The sequence below is a fragment of the Carassius gibelio genome, chromosome A1, assembly GCF_023724105.1.
Source record: "Carassius gibelio isolate Cgi1373 ecotype wild population from Czech Republic chromosome A1, carGib1.2-hapl.c, whole genome shotgun sequence".
Taxonomy (NCBI): domain Eukaryota; kingdom Metazoa; phylum Chordata; class Actinopteri; order Cypriniformes; family Cyprinidae; genus Carassius; species Carassius gibelio.
This window is the reverse complement of record NC_068371.1, coordinates 17,617,229-17,635,285: the sequence shown is the minus strand read 5'-3', so window position 1 is coordinate 17,635,285 and position 18,057 is coordinate 17,617,229. Positions and strand designations below refer to the sequence as shown.

The 18,057-nt window shown below is 35.9% G+C and overlaps 1 protein-coding gene across 1 annotated transcript; it reads right to left on the bottom strand.

The window, feature by feature from the left end:
* Window positions 1-717: 717 nt before the first annotated feature.
* Window positions 718-14,759, bottom strand: mrpl39 (mitochondrial ribosomal protein L39). Its single transcript, XM_052590418.1, has 10 exons — window positions 14,548-14,759; window positions 9,837-10,043; window positions 9,001-9,140; window positions 8,814-8,913; window positions 8,660-8,727; window positions 7,440-7,552; window positions 2,658-2,723; window positions 2,269-2,422; window positions 1,674-1,721; window positions 718-854 (listed from the first exon to the last, which is right to left on the bottom strand). The coding sequence occupies exons 1-10, from the start codon at window positions 14,591-14,593 to the stop codon at window positions 786-788; spliced, it is 1,011 nt and encodes a 336-aa protein (XP_052446378.1). The 5' UTR covers window positions 14,594-14,759; the 3' UTR covers window positions 718-785.
* Window positions 14,760-18,057: the final 3,298 nt, after the last annotated feature.

Sequence of the window (18,057 nt, the reverse complement as noted above, 5' to 3'; positions counted from 1 at the left end):
GGCAGCATGAAAAACATAACTTTTTAATCTGACTGAAAGTTTATGCAAGTAAACCCCACATTTAAAAAAAAAACAAAAAACAGTCAAAACAAATATTCTTCAACCAAAGCCAAATTGTAAATAAATTAATTGTTAATTTAAGTATACATTTTTCTAAATTGAGATTTATACATAATCTTTCCATTAATGTATGGTTTGTTATGATAGGAGATACAACTATTTGAAAATCTGGAATCTGAGGGTGAACAAAAATAAAAAATACTATAATACTGAGAAAATAGCCCTTTAAAGTTGCCCAAATGAATTTCTTAGCCATGCATATTATTTATCAAAAATTAAGGTTGATGTTTATGGTAGGATATTTACAAAATATCTTAATGGAACATGATCTGTACTTAATATCTTAATGATTTGTGGCATGAAAGAAAAATCGATAATCGTGACCCCTACAATGTTTTTTTGGCTATTGCTAAAAATATTCCCCAGCGACTTAAGGCTGGTTCTGTGGTCCAGGGTCGCAAATGATTCTTGTAATTTTGAATTCATTATGAGGGTCAGTAACAAAGACTTGTATGATCTACTAGCAGCAACCAACTTTGAGATTTCCAGTGATTAATTTGCAGTCATTCATTTGCTGGAAGCAAAAATAATCACTTCAATCATTCATGATGTTTTTGTCAGTAATGTGAGACACTCATTCAAAAAAAATAAGTAGACTTTTTACATGTGACATACATTTTTATTCAACAATATAACACACTGAATGCTGGGTGGGGAGGTGTTGATTACTGCTGAGGGGGCGTGGCTTCTGTTATGAGAGGAGGAGTCACTGTTGAGGATGAGGGAATCTCCACCTGCAAAAGAGCAAATAATCAAATAATGTGTTTCATTGACAGAACCTCCAAAAAATGTTAAAGAAAATGGCTTAATATAAGTTAGTCTATTTGTCCATCCATATAACTGGAACAGTTTCTGAGTTTGTAAAAATGATCAAATGTGTTAACTAATGCACTTGCACACTAAATGCACTCAAAATTATGATTTAGACATTTTACAGCTAAAACAAAAATGTATTCACTGAATTCAAGTACTGCAATAAATTGAGCTTCACATTTCTGCAGCACCATCTTAAACTTTTTATGTATGTGTGTTTTTATTTTTCGTTTGTTGGAACAAACTTAGGGATGAGTTGAAACTTTGTCTGCTTTTCTATTTTTAAAAGTGGCAATGAGGCATCATCTAATTAAATATGCCCTAATTTGCATACATTTCCAGTACACAAATCTCAACAGTGGATAAAGCCACTGTTATTAAAGTTCATAATTCTTGTTTGATTTTATTGACAGAAACAGAAAACATACTATTTCACCACGTTTTTGAGGAATAAAATGTTGTATAAATCAGTGTGAATGGAACAAACCCCTCAATAAAAGCCTTCAGAATATAAAGAGCAATAAAACTGAAATGTTTGGTGTAAGCTCTGAGACAACTATTTAATAAAAACAATTATTTCACTGGAATTTAAATGTATAGATGCAAACAGTGCAATCAAATAAACATTTAAATGTGTATTTTGCCAAAAAAAAAAAAAAGCAAATAGCTCAAAATGTTTTTGCCTGCAGTGTCTTGCCTTCACTTGTTTAACTGAATTATCACACACAAACATTTCTTACAAGTCTTTCTGCTCTTTTCCGCAGCATCTTCCACACTTTATGATGAGCCTAAAAACACAAATAAAACTGACATGTGCACAACTCAGAATCAAGAATATACACACTAAAGCACAATGTACTAGACTTAATCTTAGAAATGACAGACTGAACTGCTCTTGTAATTGTCCACAGTGCTACATTTACTGTATTTTCCGCACTATAATGCGCACCAGATTATAAGGCGCAGCTTCAATGAATGGCCTATTTTAGAACTGTTTTCATATATAGGGTGCACCGGATTATAAGGCGCATATAGAATAGAAGAGACTGCAGCCAAACGTTTGACTGGGTTTATGTTATGCATCCACTAGATGGAGCTGTGCTAAAGGCAATGTCAACAAAACAGTCAGATAAAGACGCCTTGAGTGACTTGAATCATATATAAAGCGCTATATATTATAAGATTATAAGGCGCACTGTCGTTTTTTAAGAAAATTAAAGGCTTTTAAGTGCGCCTTATAGTGCGGAAAATACGGTACATTAATTATATGGCAGAATGACCCATTGTAAAGATTCATTTTCTCTCACACTCAATACAGACGTGAGATGTACGTACAGTGAGGTTGAGGGGCAGCGACAGCCCCTGAGCCCGGCGCAGGACGCCCCACTCGCATTCTCCCACTGTATGGACAGATGTGACCTCATACTGAGAGCAGAGACCTGTACGAGCCACTAGAGGGCCTCCGCTCACCGTCACATGATCTCCACACCTGAGCAACACACAGAACATCCAGCACAGCTGATCTGATAGTGTGTGTGTGTGTGTGCTGGTTTGACATATTAAATGTCCTAATTATTCAGACATTATAAACACGATCAACTATTTTTATTTAAAAATGCAGAACATATTCTGTGAGGATTATCAATACATAAGTTTAGTATAAAAACCATTACGCCTATGAAATGTCCTCTTAATGATAGGAGTGAGAGGGTGTGTGTTTTCACCTGTATAAAGACACTGTCCCATTCTGGCTTTGAGCTGCTCTTTCTTCAACTTCCTCCTGCTTACACCTGTGCAAACACAATTACACATGTTTAATCCCTGATTATTCTGGAGGAAAAAATGCTTTCAAAATATTCCATTAAAATGACAGTTTTTTTTCCCCTCAATATTTCAAACTTTCCGTCTGTTCAATTAGAGACAGTTTATATGTATCCAGTCAACATCTTGATTCAACAATGTGTCACATTCGAGAAATAAAATGGAGTGAATGCTGGTTCATTACATCCATCCCTCCTTCAAACTAGATGAACTCTGATCAGAAGCCATGTCTAAATTAACCAGAGGTGAACCATTAAAACAAAACACTGATAAACTGACTATCACTCACGATGCAAGCCGCAAATAATGTTATTGAGGACATTTACTAGGCCGCTGTGCCAATAATAATATTATAATAAACACTGCTTGTTTGTCATAATTTGTTTGCCTGTGAGTGCTGTCAGAATGTGTTGGCTTACATTAAACGCACATTACATTTGTTGGTTTTGTTCTCAGAATGATGCATTTGTAATGAGAATTTTCATTTGACTTAAATATAGCTATGTATTTTGGTGATATCAGTCACTCTCGCTGTGCTGTTTTCTTGTTGCATTTCTGAAAGGCAGTCGCACATCAGATGAGAAGTGCAGCGCGGTAAAGGGCAACTCTAGGTTCACACACCGGACTCATTGTGTTCAGTTCAAGATGCCAGAAGCATTAATAAGTTGCTGGTGGAGCCTCCGGTTTGCGCACGCTCATATAAAACAGTGTGTTCTAATTTTAAAGACATGGTGCGGCACAGCGCTGTGCTTCTCATCCAGTGTGCGACCTGATTAAGGCTGGATTAGCCTCTTATTTCAAAGGTGGAATTGTCAAAGAGGATTTTTAGAAGACATAAGACTGGTAGTTAGATTTTTCCCTCGACGAGGGTAGAAAGAGAAGGCCTTGGTTCAAGAGTCATGGTTGACTACTGGAATGAAATCGATAATACTTGTCCCCTAAATAGGGAGCTATGTAAATAAATAAATAAAATAAATAAATAAATTAGTAATTATGCTTTGTATTTGTCATTTTTCTTGTCAATTTTTGTTGTTATTCAATTCCTCTATTTAATAGCTTATAGTTTAATAGTTTTTATTCATTTTTATTTAATTTAAGTCAAACTAATTGAAAATGAGAAATGTTGCTTCGGAAACTAGCTGAAATAATAAAAAAAAAAATATATATATATATATATATATATATATATATATATATATATATATATATATATATATTTATAATGTTTTATTTCAGTGAATATTTATTTTATTTCAAGTTACAATTTTTTTTATTGTAGTAGTTTACCCTAATAACCCTGGGAAGAAATCCCGTTTTATACTGTTATTTTATTTTCAAATATGAACTATTATAGTTTTCTTAAGATCATGAAATGTTTGTCCTGTTTGCATTTTAGTCTTAATAAAATTGAGTAATTTTGATTTGAATTTGAATTTATTTTATTTGATCAGGGACAATGCACAGAAAAAACATTAGTCTAAAAAAGAAGAGATGTAATGTGCCAGGTTATAGCAAAAAATGCTAATTTCCACCCGCAGTCCCTGGACAGGTAGATGTTATAGGCCCTACGTACAAAAGTTCATAAAACATATACAGAATAATACATAAAATCATTACTTCACTCACATCATAAAAACACACTCCACTTCAGGAATCTATCACTCACTCACTCAGAATTTACATCGTTCATATCACAGTCAATTCAGTGCGTACAGGTTTGCTTTAATAATAACCACTGTTTGGACAGGCGTGTAAAATGTACTATAGTTTGTGCATGAGATAATTTCGTTTGGAAGAATATTCCAAAGGTTCGCTGCTTTATAAAAGAATGATTGTTGACCATATGTGGTTCTACGTTTTGGAACGCTGCACTCTCCTCTGACTGTCGACCGTGTGGCTCTAGAAATTCTCTCCAAATTTAATGTGACAAATTTTCTCAAAGGGGGAGCAGCGATGTTATGGATAATTTTAAATAAACCAGAAATTTGATTTTATTTAATAAGGTTTTCAAAACTCAAAATGTTATATTTACTTTGTACTTTACAGTGATGGTACTGGCGAGGCTTTTTATCATGGATTTTTATGGCCCTTTTATATAATGATTCAAGTAATTTTAACAATGTTTTACACGCCTGAGACCTACTAGACATGCAATACAGAAGATGTGGAACAATCATAGTGTTGAGGTATATATTTGAGGCTTCCGTAGTTAATGAATTTCTAATATGTTTATAGTCCATCAAATTAAATTTCAATTTATTACTAAGATTTTTTATGTGACTTTTAAAACCAAGGTTCGAATCGAGTATTAGACCTAAATATTTTGTTTCATTTACATTTTTAATTGTTTGTCCATTTACTTGAATTTCTTGAGTTACTTGTAATTTACATTTATTTGAAAAAAACATTGAGACCGTTTTATCAACGTTTAAGGTCAGACAAGACGTATGTAACCATTGTGCAACTTTTTGCATCTTTTGTGATAATTTGTCCGCAACCTCCAGCTTGTTTTCCCAAGAAGTGAAGATAACTGTATCATCAGTGTACATGATTATGTCAACGTCCGAGCACACTGTAGGGAGGTCATTTATATAGATGCTAAAAAGCAAGGGTCCCAAAATAGACCCTTGCGGCACTTCCATCGAAGTGGCTCTGAACGCAGATTGGATGTTATTCACTTGTACACACCGATGTCGGTCACTCAAATAAGATCTTATCCAATTTTGGGTGTGCTCAGAGAGACTATATTGATTTAATTTACTGTAAAGTATCTGGTGATTGACAGTATCAAAAGATTTACGCAGATCAAGGAAGATTGCTCCCACCACCCTTCCCTGATCCACATATGCCCTGATAGTTTCCAGGAAGTAACAACAGGCAGAGTCTGTTGAGTATTTCCGTCTGAAACCAAATTGCATTGGGTTTAAAAGAGTTTGTGATTCAAAGTGGGTGGTAAGTTGCTCTGCCACAGTTTTCTCGAGCACTTTTGACGCAGCTGGGAGGATGCTTATTGGACGATAATTGTTCATGTCTTGTTTGTTCCCAGACTTAAATATCGGAGTTACAATCGCAGGTTTTAAGGCTGCTGGAAAAATACCCTCACTAATCGATTGATTGATCATTATTGTCAACGGATCAGAGAAGATCTCCTTATATTGTTTAAGAAAAGAAGTATCAAGTCCATAAATATCTTTTGCTTTGCTGTTGTTTAGCACAGTAATAATTATTGAGCTAAGATTAAAATCAGATTTGTCACTGATTGTGAGGGGGGTGAGCAATGTGAAAATTCTGAGCCATTTTTGGACATTGTTTAAAAAATAATCATTAAAATTTGTTGCCATTGCAAAAGAGTCATCAATAATTTTTCCCTCTATATTGAGACAAATATTCTCACATTTTGACTTTTCTTTTCCAATCAGTTTATAAATAGTTTTCCATATTATTCTACTATTACCTTGTGCATTTCTAATGATTTCAAGAAAAAAAACTGGCTTTGGCCTTTCTAAGCTCAGCAATAACTTTATTTCTTTGACTTGTAAAGGCGAATCGATCCGTTGTTATTCCTGATTTGAGAAATTTTTTTAGCGCCATATCTCGCTTTTTCATCATATCCCCAATAATTTTGTTGAACCATGGCAAATTTCGTTTTGCATGTCGCTTTCTTAGATTCTTTTTTGTATATTTGATTAATATGTCATTTACAGCCAACATAAGATCATGACAGCCCACTTTGTTTGTATTAAATCTTTTTCCACAAGTTGTAAATCTTTCTTTGGAATGAATGTGATATACATTTTACTATTCATTTGAGTTTCATTCTTGCACCTTGTTTTTATAAATTTTCTAGCTACTAGAGTTAAATTGTGATCAGACATGCCTGTAATTAAATTATAAGTTTTAATTATTCTCTCGGGTTTATTTGTCAATATTAAATCTATTAAAGTTTGAGAGGATCTTGTTATACGAGTTGGTTTACTTAATAGTTGTGTCTTTTGAAAAGGTTTTGTTATTTCTTTAAGTTTGTTTCTACATGACTTCTCAAACCAATTTAAATTAAGGTCACCCAAAAGAATGACTTCTTTTCCATCACACTGTTTAAGTAAATTACCAAGAGAAATAAAGAAATCATTAGTAGCTTTAGGAGGTCAATAAATTGCTAATACACAGAAAGTCATTTGAGGAGATAAAGTAATAGTAGTCCCCACACTCCAAGTTACAGTCACTGATATCCAGTTGTTTACTTTGGATGTGATCTCTTACATAAATCAGCACACTGCCGCATTTACCTTTGAGAAATATTTTTGTCATTTTTATTAGTTTATTCTCTTTAATATAATATATCTCTATATTGTTTGTATTACTCTTTGGTTTTTAGTTTGAGTTATTTTAGTATTCAACAAACTAAGCAAAAATTAGAAATGTTGAGAAATTAATTTATTATACATACACACACACACACACACACACACACTCACATATATATATGTTAATATCTGTTTGATTTCATGTAATGACAATTTATTTTCAAGATTTTAGTTTACTGGATGTAGATTTACTGAATATCGTCTACACTGTCTGAACAGATCCATATCTGATATTATACTGAATGATTTTAATTTTATAATGCACAAAATACAAAAAACACGTTGAAAACATTTGAATTGTGTAGTGTGTGTTTCTTGTACCGGCTATGAGAGAAGATCTCAAGCGCCACAGTCGCTGAAACCTCCAGCGGTTCCCACGGCAGATCCTTATGAATGAGCTGCAGTGCGTCACGCGTTAAACTGCGCATGTTTTCCTGCAACAAAAGAAGCAATCGAACTGAACACTGCTAACACTTCAGAGAAGATCAGCATCATCACCAAAGATACTTTCATACTGACACACAGCCAGGAGCTCCAATTCACATCCATCTCAGCATCCAACACTAAAGACAAATATAAACTTTAAAATTGGGGTTTAAAATTAACAGGGGTTTGGACCAAAAAATGCCTCTCAATCAGTGCTTTTTTGTATATTCAGAATGTAGACATTTCTGATATCGAAACATTACTGGTTACATTACTGATACTGGGTTTGAAACATTTCATGATCTAAACACTTAAATTAACTGTCACCCTTCCCCTCTGTGGGACGCCTACATTTACTTCACTATATTACAATTAACTCTAATCTAATTTTTACAAACTATATATCGTTGGAAAGGTCTAAGACTTCAAAATATATATTTGACCAATGTTTTTTGTTAAAAATCATGTAGGAAAAGTAATAGATTAATTTATGACAAGAGTGCAACCTCAGAAATCTACATCATAACAGGAGTTCTGACCTTTGTAAAAAAAAAAAAAAAAAAAAAAAGAGAAAAAATTCTTCATTGCCTTTTTCCCTTTATCACATTTTAGAAATCATCAGAAATTATACATCAACTGAAAACATAAAATCTCAAAATGCATCCTTTAAAACCCATTTTAAATTCAAACATTGCATTACCATGTAAATGGTAGATCAATATCATGTTACAAAATGTTTTCATTCATGAATTATAAAAATGTAAAGTTTGGATTGTGCTCTATAAAGTCTAAGTTCAAAAAAATGTGAGTGACAATTAAGGGGTTAAACAAAAATAAATGAGATCACATGATATGAAACGCTCACTCTGCTTTCAATCAACAGCTTATAAAGTTTGGCTTTATAAAAAAAAAAAAAAAATAAGCATCTGATTTAAGCATTCAGAAAAGTCTATTTATACACACACGTGCAAAACTGCACTGAACATCTTCAGTTCGACGTGAAGAACTGATCTGAATGCAGGTATGCCACACATGCACACATTAACATAATTAATCAACATGTAACATGCATGACACATTTGAGATGTTAACATCTGAGATGAAGCAGTTCTGACCTCTGTAGGTATCCAGGAGTCTAAACGAGAGTCCAAAACCAGATCACAACAGAATGCACCAGCGGTCACTGCAAACACAACAGATGAAGAGTTAACATCATCTGAATATAATTAACAACACTCACAGCTGTGAGTAAATCAGGTTCAATTGTACCTGGCACTTCAGGAAGCTTAAGCAGCTCAACACTGAACTCGTCCTTAAATGCTGCGTCGAGCACATGACCCAGAAGAGCTGCACAGGAACGCCAGTAAGCCTAAAGCACACACATGTTCACTGTCTCAATGATAACACACAGCATCAGAAGTGTTTTATATTGAGCAGTGAAAACACACACACTGACCTGGTTGGCTATCTGAGGGTCGTCATCTTTGAAGGTGAGAAGGGTGAGATCACAGGAGTGGGTCAAAGGTCGGTGCATGTGCCACGGCTGTCCATCCACCAGAGCCAGAGCTGAGCTCTTCACATGCCACTCTGTCAGATCTGACAGACAAGACAAACATCAGAAACTTAAAACAATTTAACAGTGTGATGGGACGCTTGAATCTGTATTAGGCCTGGGAAATAAATCACGATAATATTGCAGGCAAAAGCTGTAATAAGTCTATGCGTATCTATCGGTGAACATGGTTCTGTGATTAGTAAACCTTCATCCAAAGGCCAGAGGGCGCTCTCGTGACCAACTAAAGTGTTGTCCATGGAGCAACAGCGCGTGTAGATGAGGTACAGTTGGTTGCCTGATTTGTGAGTCGCTGTAGTAGATGCTCACTTGAGATCAAAATGTATGTATATGTGTGTGTGTGTGTGTGTGTGTGTGTGTGTGTGTGTATATATATATATATATACACACACACACACACACACATATACACATTATACACACATAATATTATGGATTAGCATATTAAAGTTAAAAACATCTTGATTCAAACAGTAAACAGTCTTCACTAGAATTTAGTTGATGAACTACCATTATTGTCATGTTTTAATCAGCTGTTTTCATTCTGACAGCACCCATTCACTGCAGAGGATATCATTTAATGCTACATTTCTCTGAATCTGTTACCATAAAGAAACAAACTTATCTATATCATGGATGGCGTTTGGATGAGTACATTTCCAGGAAATTACATTTTTAGGTAAATTATTGAAACAATTAAGTATCATTAAGACACTTACGGCGTGTGCAGCTGTACGGTGTCGACAGGCCTCTGTTCATGACCAGCAGGGTCCCCTGTAGACCAGGCCCCTGTAGCATCACCTCGATCTTCTCTGTCCGCGGATACAGAGATCTCTGACGTGCCAGCTCTTTAGAGAACAAAGCACTGCGATGACTGCGCAGTTCTGCAGGCGGGAGGCATGCAGCCGCTGCACTCGACGCTAGACCTGCAACACATTTACATTCATTCATTATGAAGATGCCATCAATGATGTCTATGTACTGACTAGCAAAAATGACTGCCTATTACACTTGTGTGTATATATATATATATATATATATATATATATATATATATATATATATATATATATATATATGTGTGTGTGTGTGTGTCTGTGTGTGCGAAACTTGTTGGGAACCTTTGATAAATTTTTCAGGATTATTTGATAAAAAGTTAAAAAGAACAGCATTTATTTAAAACAGAAATGTTTTCTAACAATATTAAGTTTTTATTATCATTTTTTATCCATTAAACACATACTTGCTGAATAAAAGCATTAATTTCTTTAAAAAAATAAATAATAATAATAAGAAAAAAATACTGACCCAAGACTTTTGAATGGTAGTGTATACTGTTATAAAAGATTTATATTTTGAATAAATGCTGTTCTTTTTTACTTTTTATTCATCAAGAATTTTTGTGCACTACCACCATCTATCTCTCAAGTAGACCATTGACACTTCCAATTGAAATTGTAGATATTGCAGTTGTGCTGAATTCTGCACCCCTGCCAGATTCTGCACCAACCTCGTTAAAACTTGCCTAATCCCCACCCCACCCCTAATCTTAACCCCTCCCCAACACCTACTCCTAAACCTAGCAATACTAGTGGGTGCATAATCTGGCAGGGTGCAAATTTCAGCGCAGCACTGTAAAGCAAGAAGAAGACCACTCCTCATGAGCAGGCCGAAGAAGAAGACAAAAATGCGCTCAGGACAGTTCAGACACTGTGGTTAAAAATCAGAGATAAAAACAATATAAATATTTTCAATTTCTTGCACAGACCAATCGTTTTGTGCCTTTACACATCAATGTATCATCACGAACAGCAGAGTTTAATTTAGTTTTGTTTGTTTACGTTTAATGACTCTCAAAGCCATGATTCACTGTTCAGGACACTGTCACAGGACACTCAAATTTCAATATTTTATTCAGAATACAACATAGATGACATATCAAATGTTTAAACTGAGAAAATATGTCATTTTAAGGGGAAAATAAGTTTATTTTAAATATCATGGCATCAACAAATATCAAAAAAGTTGGGACAAGGCCATGTTTACCACTGTGTGGCATCCCCTCTTCTTTTTATAACAGTCTGCAAACGTCTGGGGACTGAAGAGACAAGTTGCTCAAGTTTAGGAATATGAATGTTGTCCCATTCTTGTCTAATACAGGCTTCTAGTTGCTCAACTGTCTTGGGTCTTCTCTGTCACATCTTCCTCTTTATGATGCACCAAATGTTTTCTATGGGTGAAAGATCTGGACTGCAGTCTGGCCATTTCAGTACCCGGATCCTTCTTCTACACAGCCATGATGTTGTTATTGATACAGTATGTAGTCTGGCATTGTCATGTTGGAAAATGCAAGGTCTTTCCTGAAAAAGACGACGTCTGGATGGGAGCATATGTTGTTCTAGAACTTGGATTAACCTTTCAGCATTGATGGTGCCTTTCCAAATGTGTAAGCTGCCCATGCCACATGCACTCAAGTAATCCCATAACCACAGAACAGTTTTCCACTTTGCCGCAGTCCATTTTAAATAAGCCTTGGCCCAGAGAAAATGCCTGCGCTTCTGGATCATGTTTAGATATAGAGTCTTTTTTTTTATTTATAGAGTTTTAGCCGGCAAAGGAATGGCACGGTGGATTGTGTTCACAGACAATGTTTTCTGGAAGTATTCCTGAGCCCATGTTGTGATTTCCATTACAGTAGCATTGCTGTATGTGATGCAGTGCTGTCTAAGGGCCTGAAGATCTCCGGCATCCAGTTATGGTTTTGGCCTTGACCCTTACGCACAGAGATTGTTCCAGATTCTCTGAACCTTTGGATGATATTATGCACTGTAGATGATGATAACTTCAAAATATTTGCAATTACTCTCTGAGAAACTCCTTTCTGATATTGCTCCACTATTTTTCGCCACAGCATTGGGGGAATTGGTGATCCTCTGCCCATCTTGACTTCTGAAAGACACTGCCACTATGAGAGGCTCTTTTTATACCCAGTCATGTTGCCAATTGACCTCTAGCTGTTCCTTATATGTAGATTTAACTTTTGTGGCCTCTTATTTCTACTAGTGTTGTCTAAAGACCCAGTACTTCAGTACCAAGTTGGTAGTAAAAAATTTAAATGTCACAGTACCAGATTTTTTAAAGGGGGGGGGGGGGGGTGAAATGCTCGTTTTCACTCAATATCCTGTTAATCTTGAGTACCTATAGAGTAGTACTGCATCCTTCATAACTCCAAAAAGTCTTTAGTTTTATTATATTCATAAGAGAAAGATAGTCTGTACCGATTTTTCCCGGAAAAACACGACCGGCTGGAGGCGTGACATGTGGGCGGAGCTAAAGAATCACGAGCGCGAGTAAGCTTTTGCGTTGAGAGCGTTTGGAAGCTGTGACTACGTGAGGACAAAACCAACCAAAACAAACCATGGCTAACAGTCAGATTCAGCGTATATTTATGATCCAGAATCAGATCCAGAGGCTGAAATTTAACAAGAGCAGCATCAGCAACAACGTCTCTATGTGGTATATACTGAAACTGTATATATTTGCTTAGCAGTTTTGGAAAATGACTAAGTTCCACTTTGTCGTCTTTTCTTTTTTTTTTTAAGCTGTACATGTGGAAAGTGCAGTTTGATGACAACATCGCATGTTGTTTACTTGATGTGCTTACGCGCCGATAGCTAAGTTAACAACACAGAGATATTTGAAGCCGTTTCACTCACCGCATGCGGTTCCAACACATGATCGTGACCCTTTTTCGTTGGGACTGCATTATCCTTAAGAAATAAACGATGTGCAAATCCGGCGTCAAACTGGGCCTTGTTTGTAAAACAAGCATCTTCGAAATGCAGGGAACAAACAAAAACACTTGCACAACTCCGTTGATGAATGCTGTTTTTTTTTTTTTTTGGTAATCTGTGCAGGGTTGTCTTGCCCTGGCAACCAAAAACACACTTCTTTTGTGACTTTTCGCGACGCTCTCGCTCTGATCAGTGAATGTCTGTGCTCTCAGTGCTCTGCTATACGGGAGCGCGCGCTCTTCCGGCAGAAGTGCCTTAGGACACATATAAGGAAATTCTGCTCCATCTAACGTCACACAGAGCCATACTCGAAAAAAACCTTCCGAAATTTGTGATAAACCGGAAGTAGTATTTTTGGAACAAAAATACTCCTTCAAACGTACAACTTAATTTTTGAAACTTTGTCCATGTTTAGCATGGGAATCCAACTGTAAAAAACTCCGTATGCATGAAACAGCATTTCACCCCCCCTTTAAGAACCAGTGTTACCGAGCACCTGGTCAACCCGGTTCTTGGCGCATACAGCACTATGATTTTTGCAAAGCAGAAAACGCGGATGGAATCTCAAAATCATTACAAAACAAAATCATGAAAATGAAACTTACATTTTAATATGAACAGTCACTGAATTTGTCAAAGTTAGCATAAATCAAATAAAATCTCCATATGGACCAGTATCTGTAAATGTTCTGCGTGTCTCTGTGTGAATGAATGAACGAATCGCAGAGATGTGCGGGTTTGTTTACTACATAGACTGAAGCGTAATGCTTGCAGTAATTTCAGCATTTGCAGTCTCAATGAGGACATAAATACAAAAACAACATCACCAGAACTGTTCTGAGTCAATTCAAAAGCATTTTACCATTTCATTTGAGTAAAACCAGTGTCAATTTAAATGTATTCACGGCAACCCATCCAAATAAGTTCATTTTTACATAAAGGCATTGTGCTAGAAATATTACTATTATTTAGTAGAATTTATGTGATACTGCTACTACTGTTGAAAATAAAACCTTATTTTTTTAAAGAAAAAAAAACACAATATTTCTTCCATATTTTAATTTTAATATCAAATCCCCTTGAAATCCAAAATGAGCCAATATTTGGCATGACATTTCAAAACGTCTCACTTTCAACATTTGATATTTTATCTATATTCTATTTGTGAATAAAATATAAGTTTATGAGATTCGTAAATTATTCCATTCATTTTTTACTCACAATTTGTACAGTGTCCCAACTTTTTTGGAATCGGTTTTGTATATGAAGAGGACACCATATGTACCACATTCCATTTTAAAGGTCATAGCAACTGTGTGATATGACTCAGTAATGTTATCCCAGACTTCTTCAGTATGAACTTAAAGCTGATTTTCACGCATAATGATGTTGATCAGTATGCCATTCATCTACATTCACCCTACAAACACACCATGTCAGAAATTTCTACATTAGATGTAAAATATGGTATTACCACTACGTTAGTTGATGGATACAGTATAACCTACATTATAATATGTAACTGTTTAAATGAGAAGTGAACATCTGTTAGTTAACGTTTAATTTGACAGACTGTATAAAGTGAGCGTTTGAAGGTCAGTAGATTCATTATTTGCGTTTTATTATGATAACTTACGGCGCTGAAGCATCTGACAGACTGTCCGAGCAGCCACGGGCATCATGCAAAGATATTATTTTCAACAGAAACTGATTAATACAAACTACAGAAAAGAGAAGAAGAAAAAAAACAGCTACATCAAGCCGCTAACTGACAGAGATGAGCAACACGCTTGTGCAGCTTCCGACTGGAGCGCTGCAGCGACAAAAACATTCCGTGTGATGCCACGGTGAGCGTTTGGGGTTCCGCTTTCTTCTTCTTTTGAAGTTTTAAGGTAGTTGGCAAACCAGCTTTTCGTGTATATTCCGCCACCTACTGGGATGGAGCGTGAGGCGACGATATCAAGGGAAATGTTATTTAAAAAATAAATACAAATGGGTAAATAAAAAAAAATAAAAAAATTCTACCCATAGCCTATTTTATTATATACATGTGTTATTTTCAGAAAATTAATAAGAGCTTTATAACCTTTATGACAACCGTTCAATACATTCTGTAATGTCATAGAATTAATACCAGCAGATTTTAATTCCTCTTTTAATGGTATTATTTCCCTTTCATATGCCCTACAGTAAATTAGCACATGCTTTACAGTTTCTGGAAGTCCACAATGATTACATCAGCAGATTTGTGTCTTCTTATCATCTGGAGTGGTTTATTAAAGGTCCCATTCTTTGTGATCCCATGTTTTAAACTTTAGTTAGTGTGTAATGTTGTTGTTAGAGTATAAATAATATCTGTAAAATTCTAAAGCTCAAAGTTCAATGCCAAGCGAGATATTTTATTTAACAGAATTAGCCTACAAAAAACAACTCGTTTGGACTACATCCCTCCATTTCCTGCAGTAATGACGTCACAAAAAAAACAGTTTTCCTCCACCCACATGAATACACAAAAAGGGGGGCGTGGTCTTGTTGCGCTCAGATGGAGAAGAGGAAGAGTTGCGTTTGTGTTTGTCGCCATGTCGTCGGAACGCTGTTATTTTCATCTCAGAGTTCAATCATCTTTTTTTGGACTTGCCAGGGACGTTGTAATTGGAGATTAATGGTTACAATTTATGTTTAACTCGGTTCCCGAAAATTATAATCCACATGTAAAACTATGTGCAGCACATTTTGCTGAGGACAGCTTCCTCAATCTCTATCAGTTAAATGCCGGATTCACACAAAGATTATTCCTGAAAGATGGAGCAGTTCCCTCTTTGTCTGGAGAAGGCGTTGTTTATGGACCACAACCGGTAAGTGTATTTTATTATTTAAGTTGCTGTAACTTATTACACAAAGGGCAACACTGTTTAGCTTTGTTAACTAGATGTTAAGGCTGTGCAAAAAAATCGAATGCGATTTTCATATGCATCTCACCAGTAAAAACGCTCCTGTGATTATAAGTACATCTCCAGAACATGCTCCTGCCTACTTGCTTCTCAAAACTAGCCCAATTGCATTTCCTGGAGTGTGTCGAATCACAACACAGGAACCGCTGGCACAATCAAAGCTCTTTACGTATTTCTGAAGGAGGGACTTTATAGAACAAGGAAGTCATCAGCCCGTTTTTATGACAGTGAAAACAGCGTTATATAGATAGGTGAATTGTGTGAAAAATACTGTTTTTTTACACACGAAATATGAACACGTTATATTGCACACTGTAAACACAATCAAAGCTTCAAAAAAGCACGAAAAACTGGACCTTTAAGAACAAAGTGTCCAATTCTCAATCGAGACATAACTGAAGCATCCCTTCTATTAACATAAGCAGTTCTTACATGGCCTACTTGTTTATATGTATTATACAAATGTCGCCATTTATACCATCTCTCGTCATATCTCTCTGACAGCTATTTTAATTAAACCTTTAATTTCTGATTTACTCAAGGTTACATGTCAACATTTGTGTGCTTAAGAGTCTGCTTCACCATATTGTCATAGAATCACATAGAATCTAATAGAATGTCCTGATCTAGAAATGCAGTTTGTCAACTGCAAGCCGTTCTATTCGCCGCGGGAGTTTCACTCGTTCATTCTGGTTAGTGTTTACATCCATCCGCAAGCACACGTGAGCTCAGCTTTACAGAAACTTGCTGATCAGATCACAGAGACAGAACAACAACACCCGGACTCTGTTTTAATCATTTTGGGGGACTTTAATAAAGCCAATCTCTCCCGTGAACTGCCAAAATACAGACAGCATGTTACATGTCCCACCAGAGACAGTAATATATTGGATCACTGCTACACCACAATAAAGGATGCATATCACTCTGTTCCACAAGCAGCTTTGGGAAATTCTGATCACTGTCTGATTCATCTTATAACATCCTACAAACAGAAACTTAAATCTGCTAAACCCGTAGTAAGGACTGTGAAGAGATGGACCAGCGAAACGGAGCAGGATTTACAATCTTGTTTTGATCTCACTGATTGGAGTGTTTTTGAAGCTGCTACCACCGATCTGGACGAACTCACAGAGACTGTAACATCCTGTAAGGACAAAAGAACCTGAGATACTTTGATCTCCTGAAAAACAGACAATACAAACATACACAGGCATCTTCGAGACACCCCACAGAGTGGAGGAGCAGGAGACCTCCTCCCCTTCTGGCCATTTGTTTCATTTTAAATCCCTTCACCCATTCTTCCTTCTACTCAGTCTGCTCAAAATGATTACATGAAAATGTCAATGCAAGTGAACTAACACTCATGTTTAGTATTATTGGAAATGTCTCAGTGCAACTGGTACAATGGTCTCACTCTCACAAAAGTAGATTAGAAGATAATACAGATCTGAAGAGTCAAGAGATATCTTGATTACTGTGATGGGAGTGCCCTTTCCTAGGGCCCTCCATGTAAATTACCCCCTGTTCCCATTGAGTTGTAAAACCACCCAGGCTTGGGACCTGAGGTAATGCAAATTCCAATTGTTAGTTTCTGTCTTCATCTCGGGGGATGTTTGTCTTGGTCTGAGGTATTTAAAGGATTGCAGCAAGAGGATCAGGGCGATTTCTGTAGCCAGAAAGCCCATAGTGTGTTGTGTGTCTCATCACTTCATACTATGTATTTTCTAAGGTCAGGTATGCATATTTTACTTGTAGATTCATCTTTGAGAATTTGATGTTTTATATTGATATGATTTGATGTGTTTCAATTGGATATGTAATTGGCAAAATACATATCTACCTGACTGTAAATAAATTGTTACATTTTGATTCTATTCTGTCTTACTCTGTAATTATTGACTAGTAGATTACGTTGTATCCTTGTTAGCAACATGAGCACCCGAATGAATGAGTTAATATAAAAATAGAGTTAACTAGAATAATCAAATGTCAGAAGAATATTAATTAAAAAGGCATACAACCAATTTGCATTTCAACCTAAATTCGAGGTCATACTAAAATGGAGTCAGATTAAATAATAAAATGGAGTCAGATTTGAGTTTAACCTAAAATGAATAACTTTACGCGCTGAAAGACAGAACACGCAGGAAACCTTCATCCAGCACCGGATACCTTCCTTGGGCCGAGTGTCT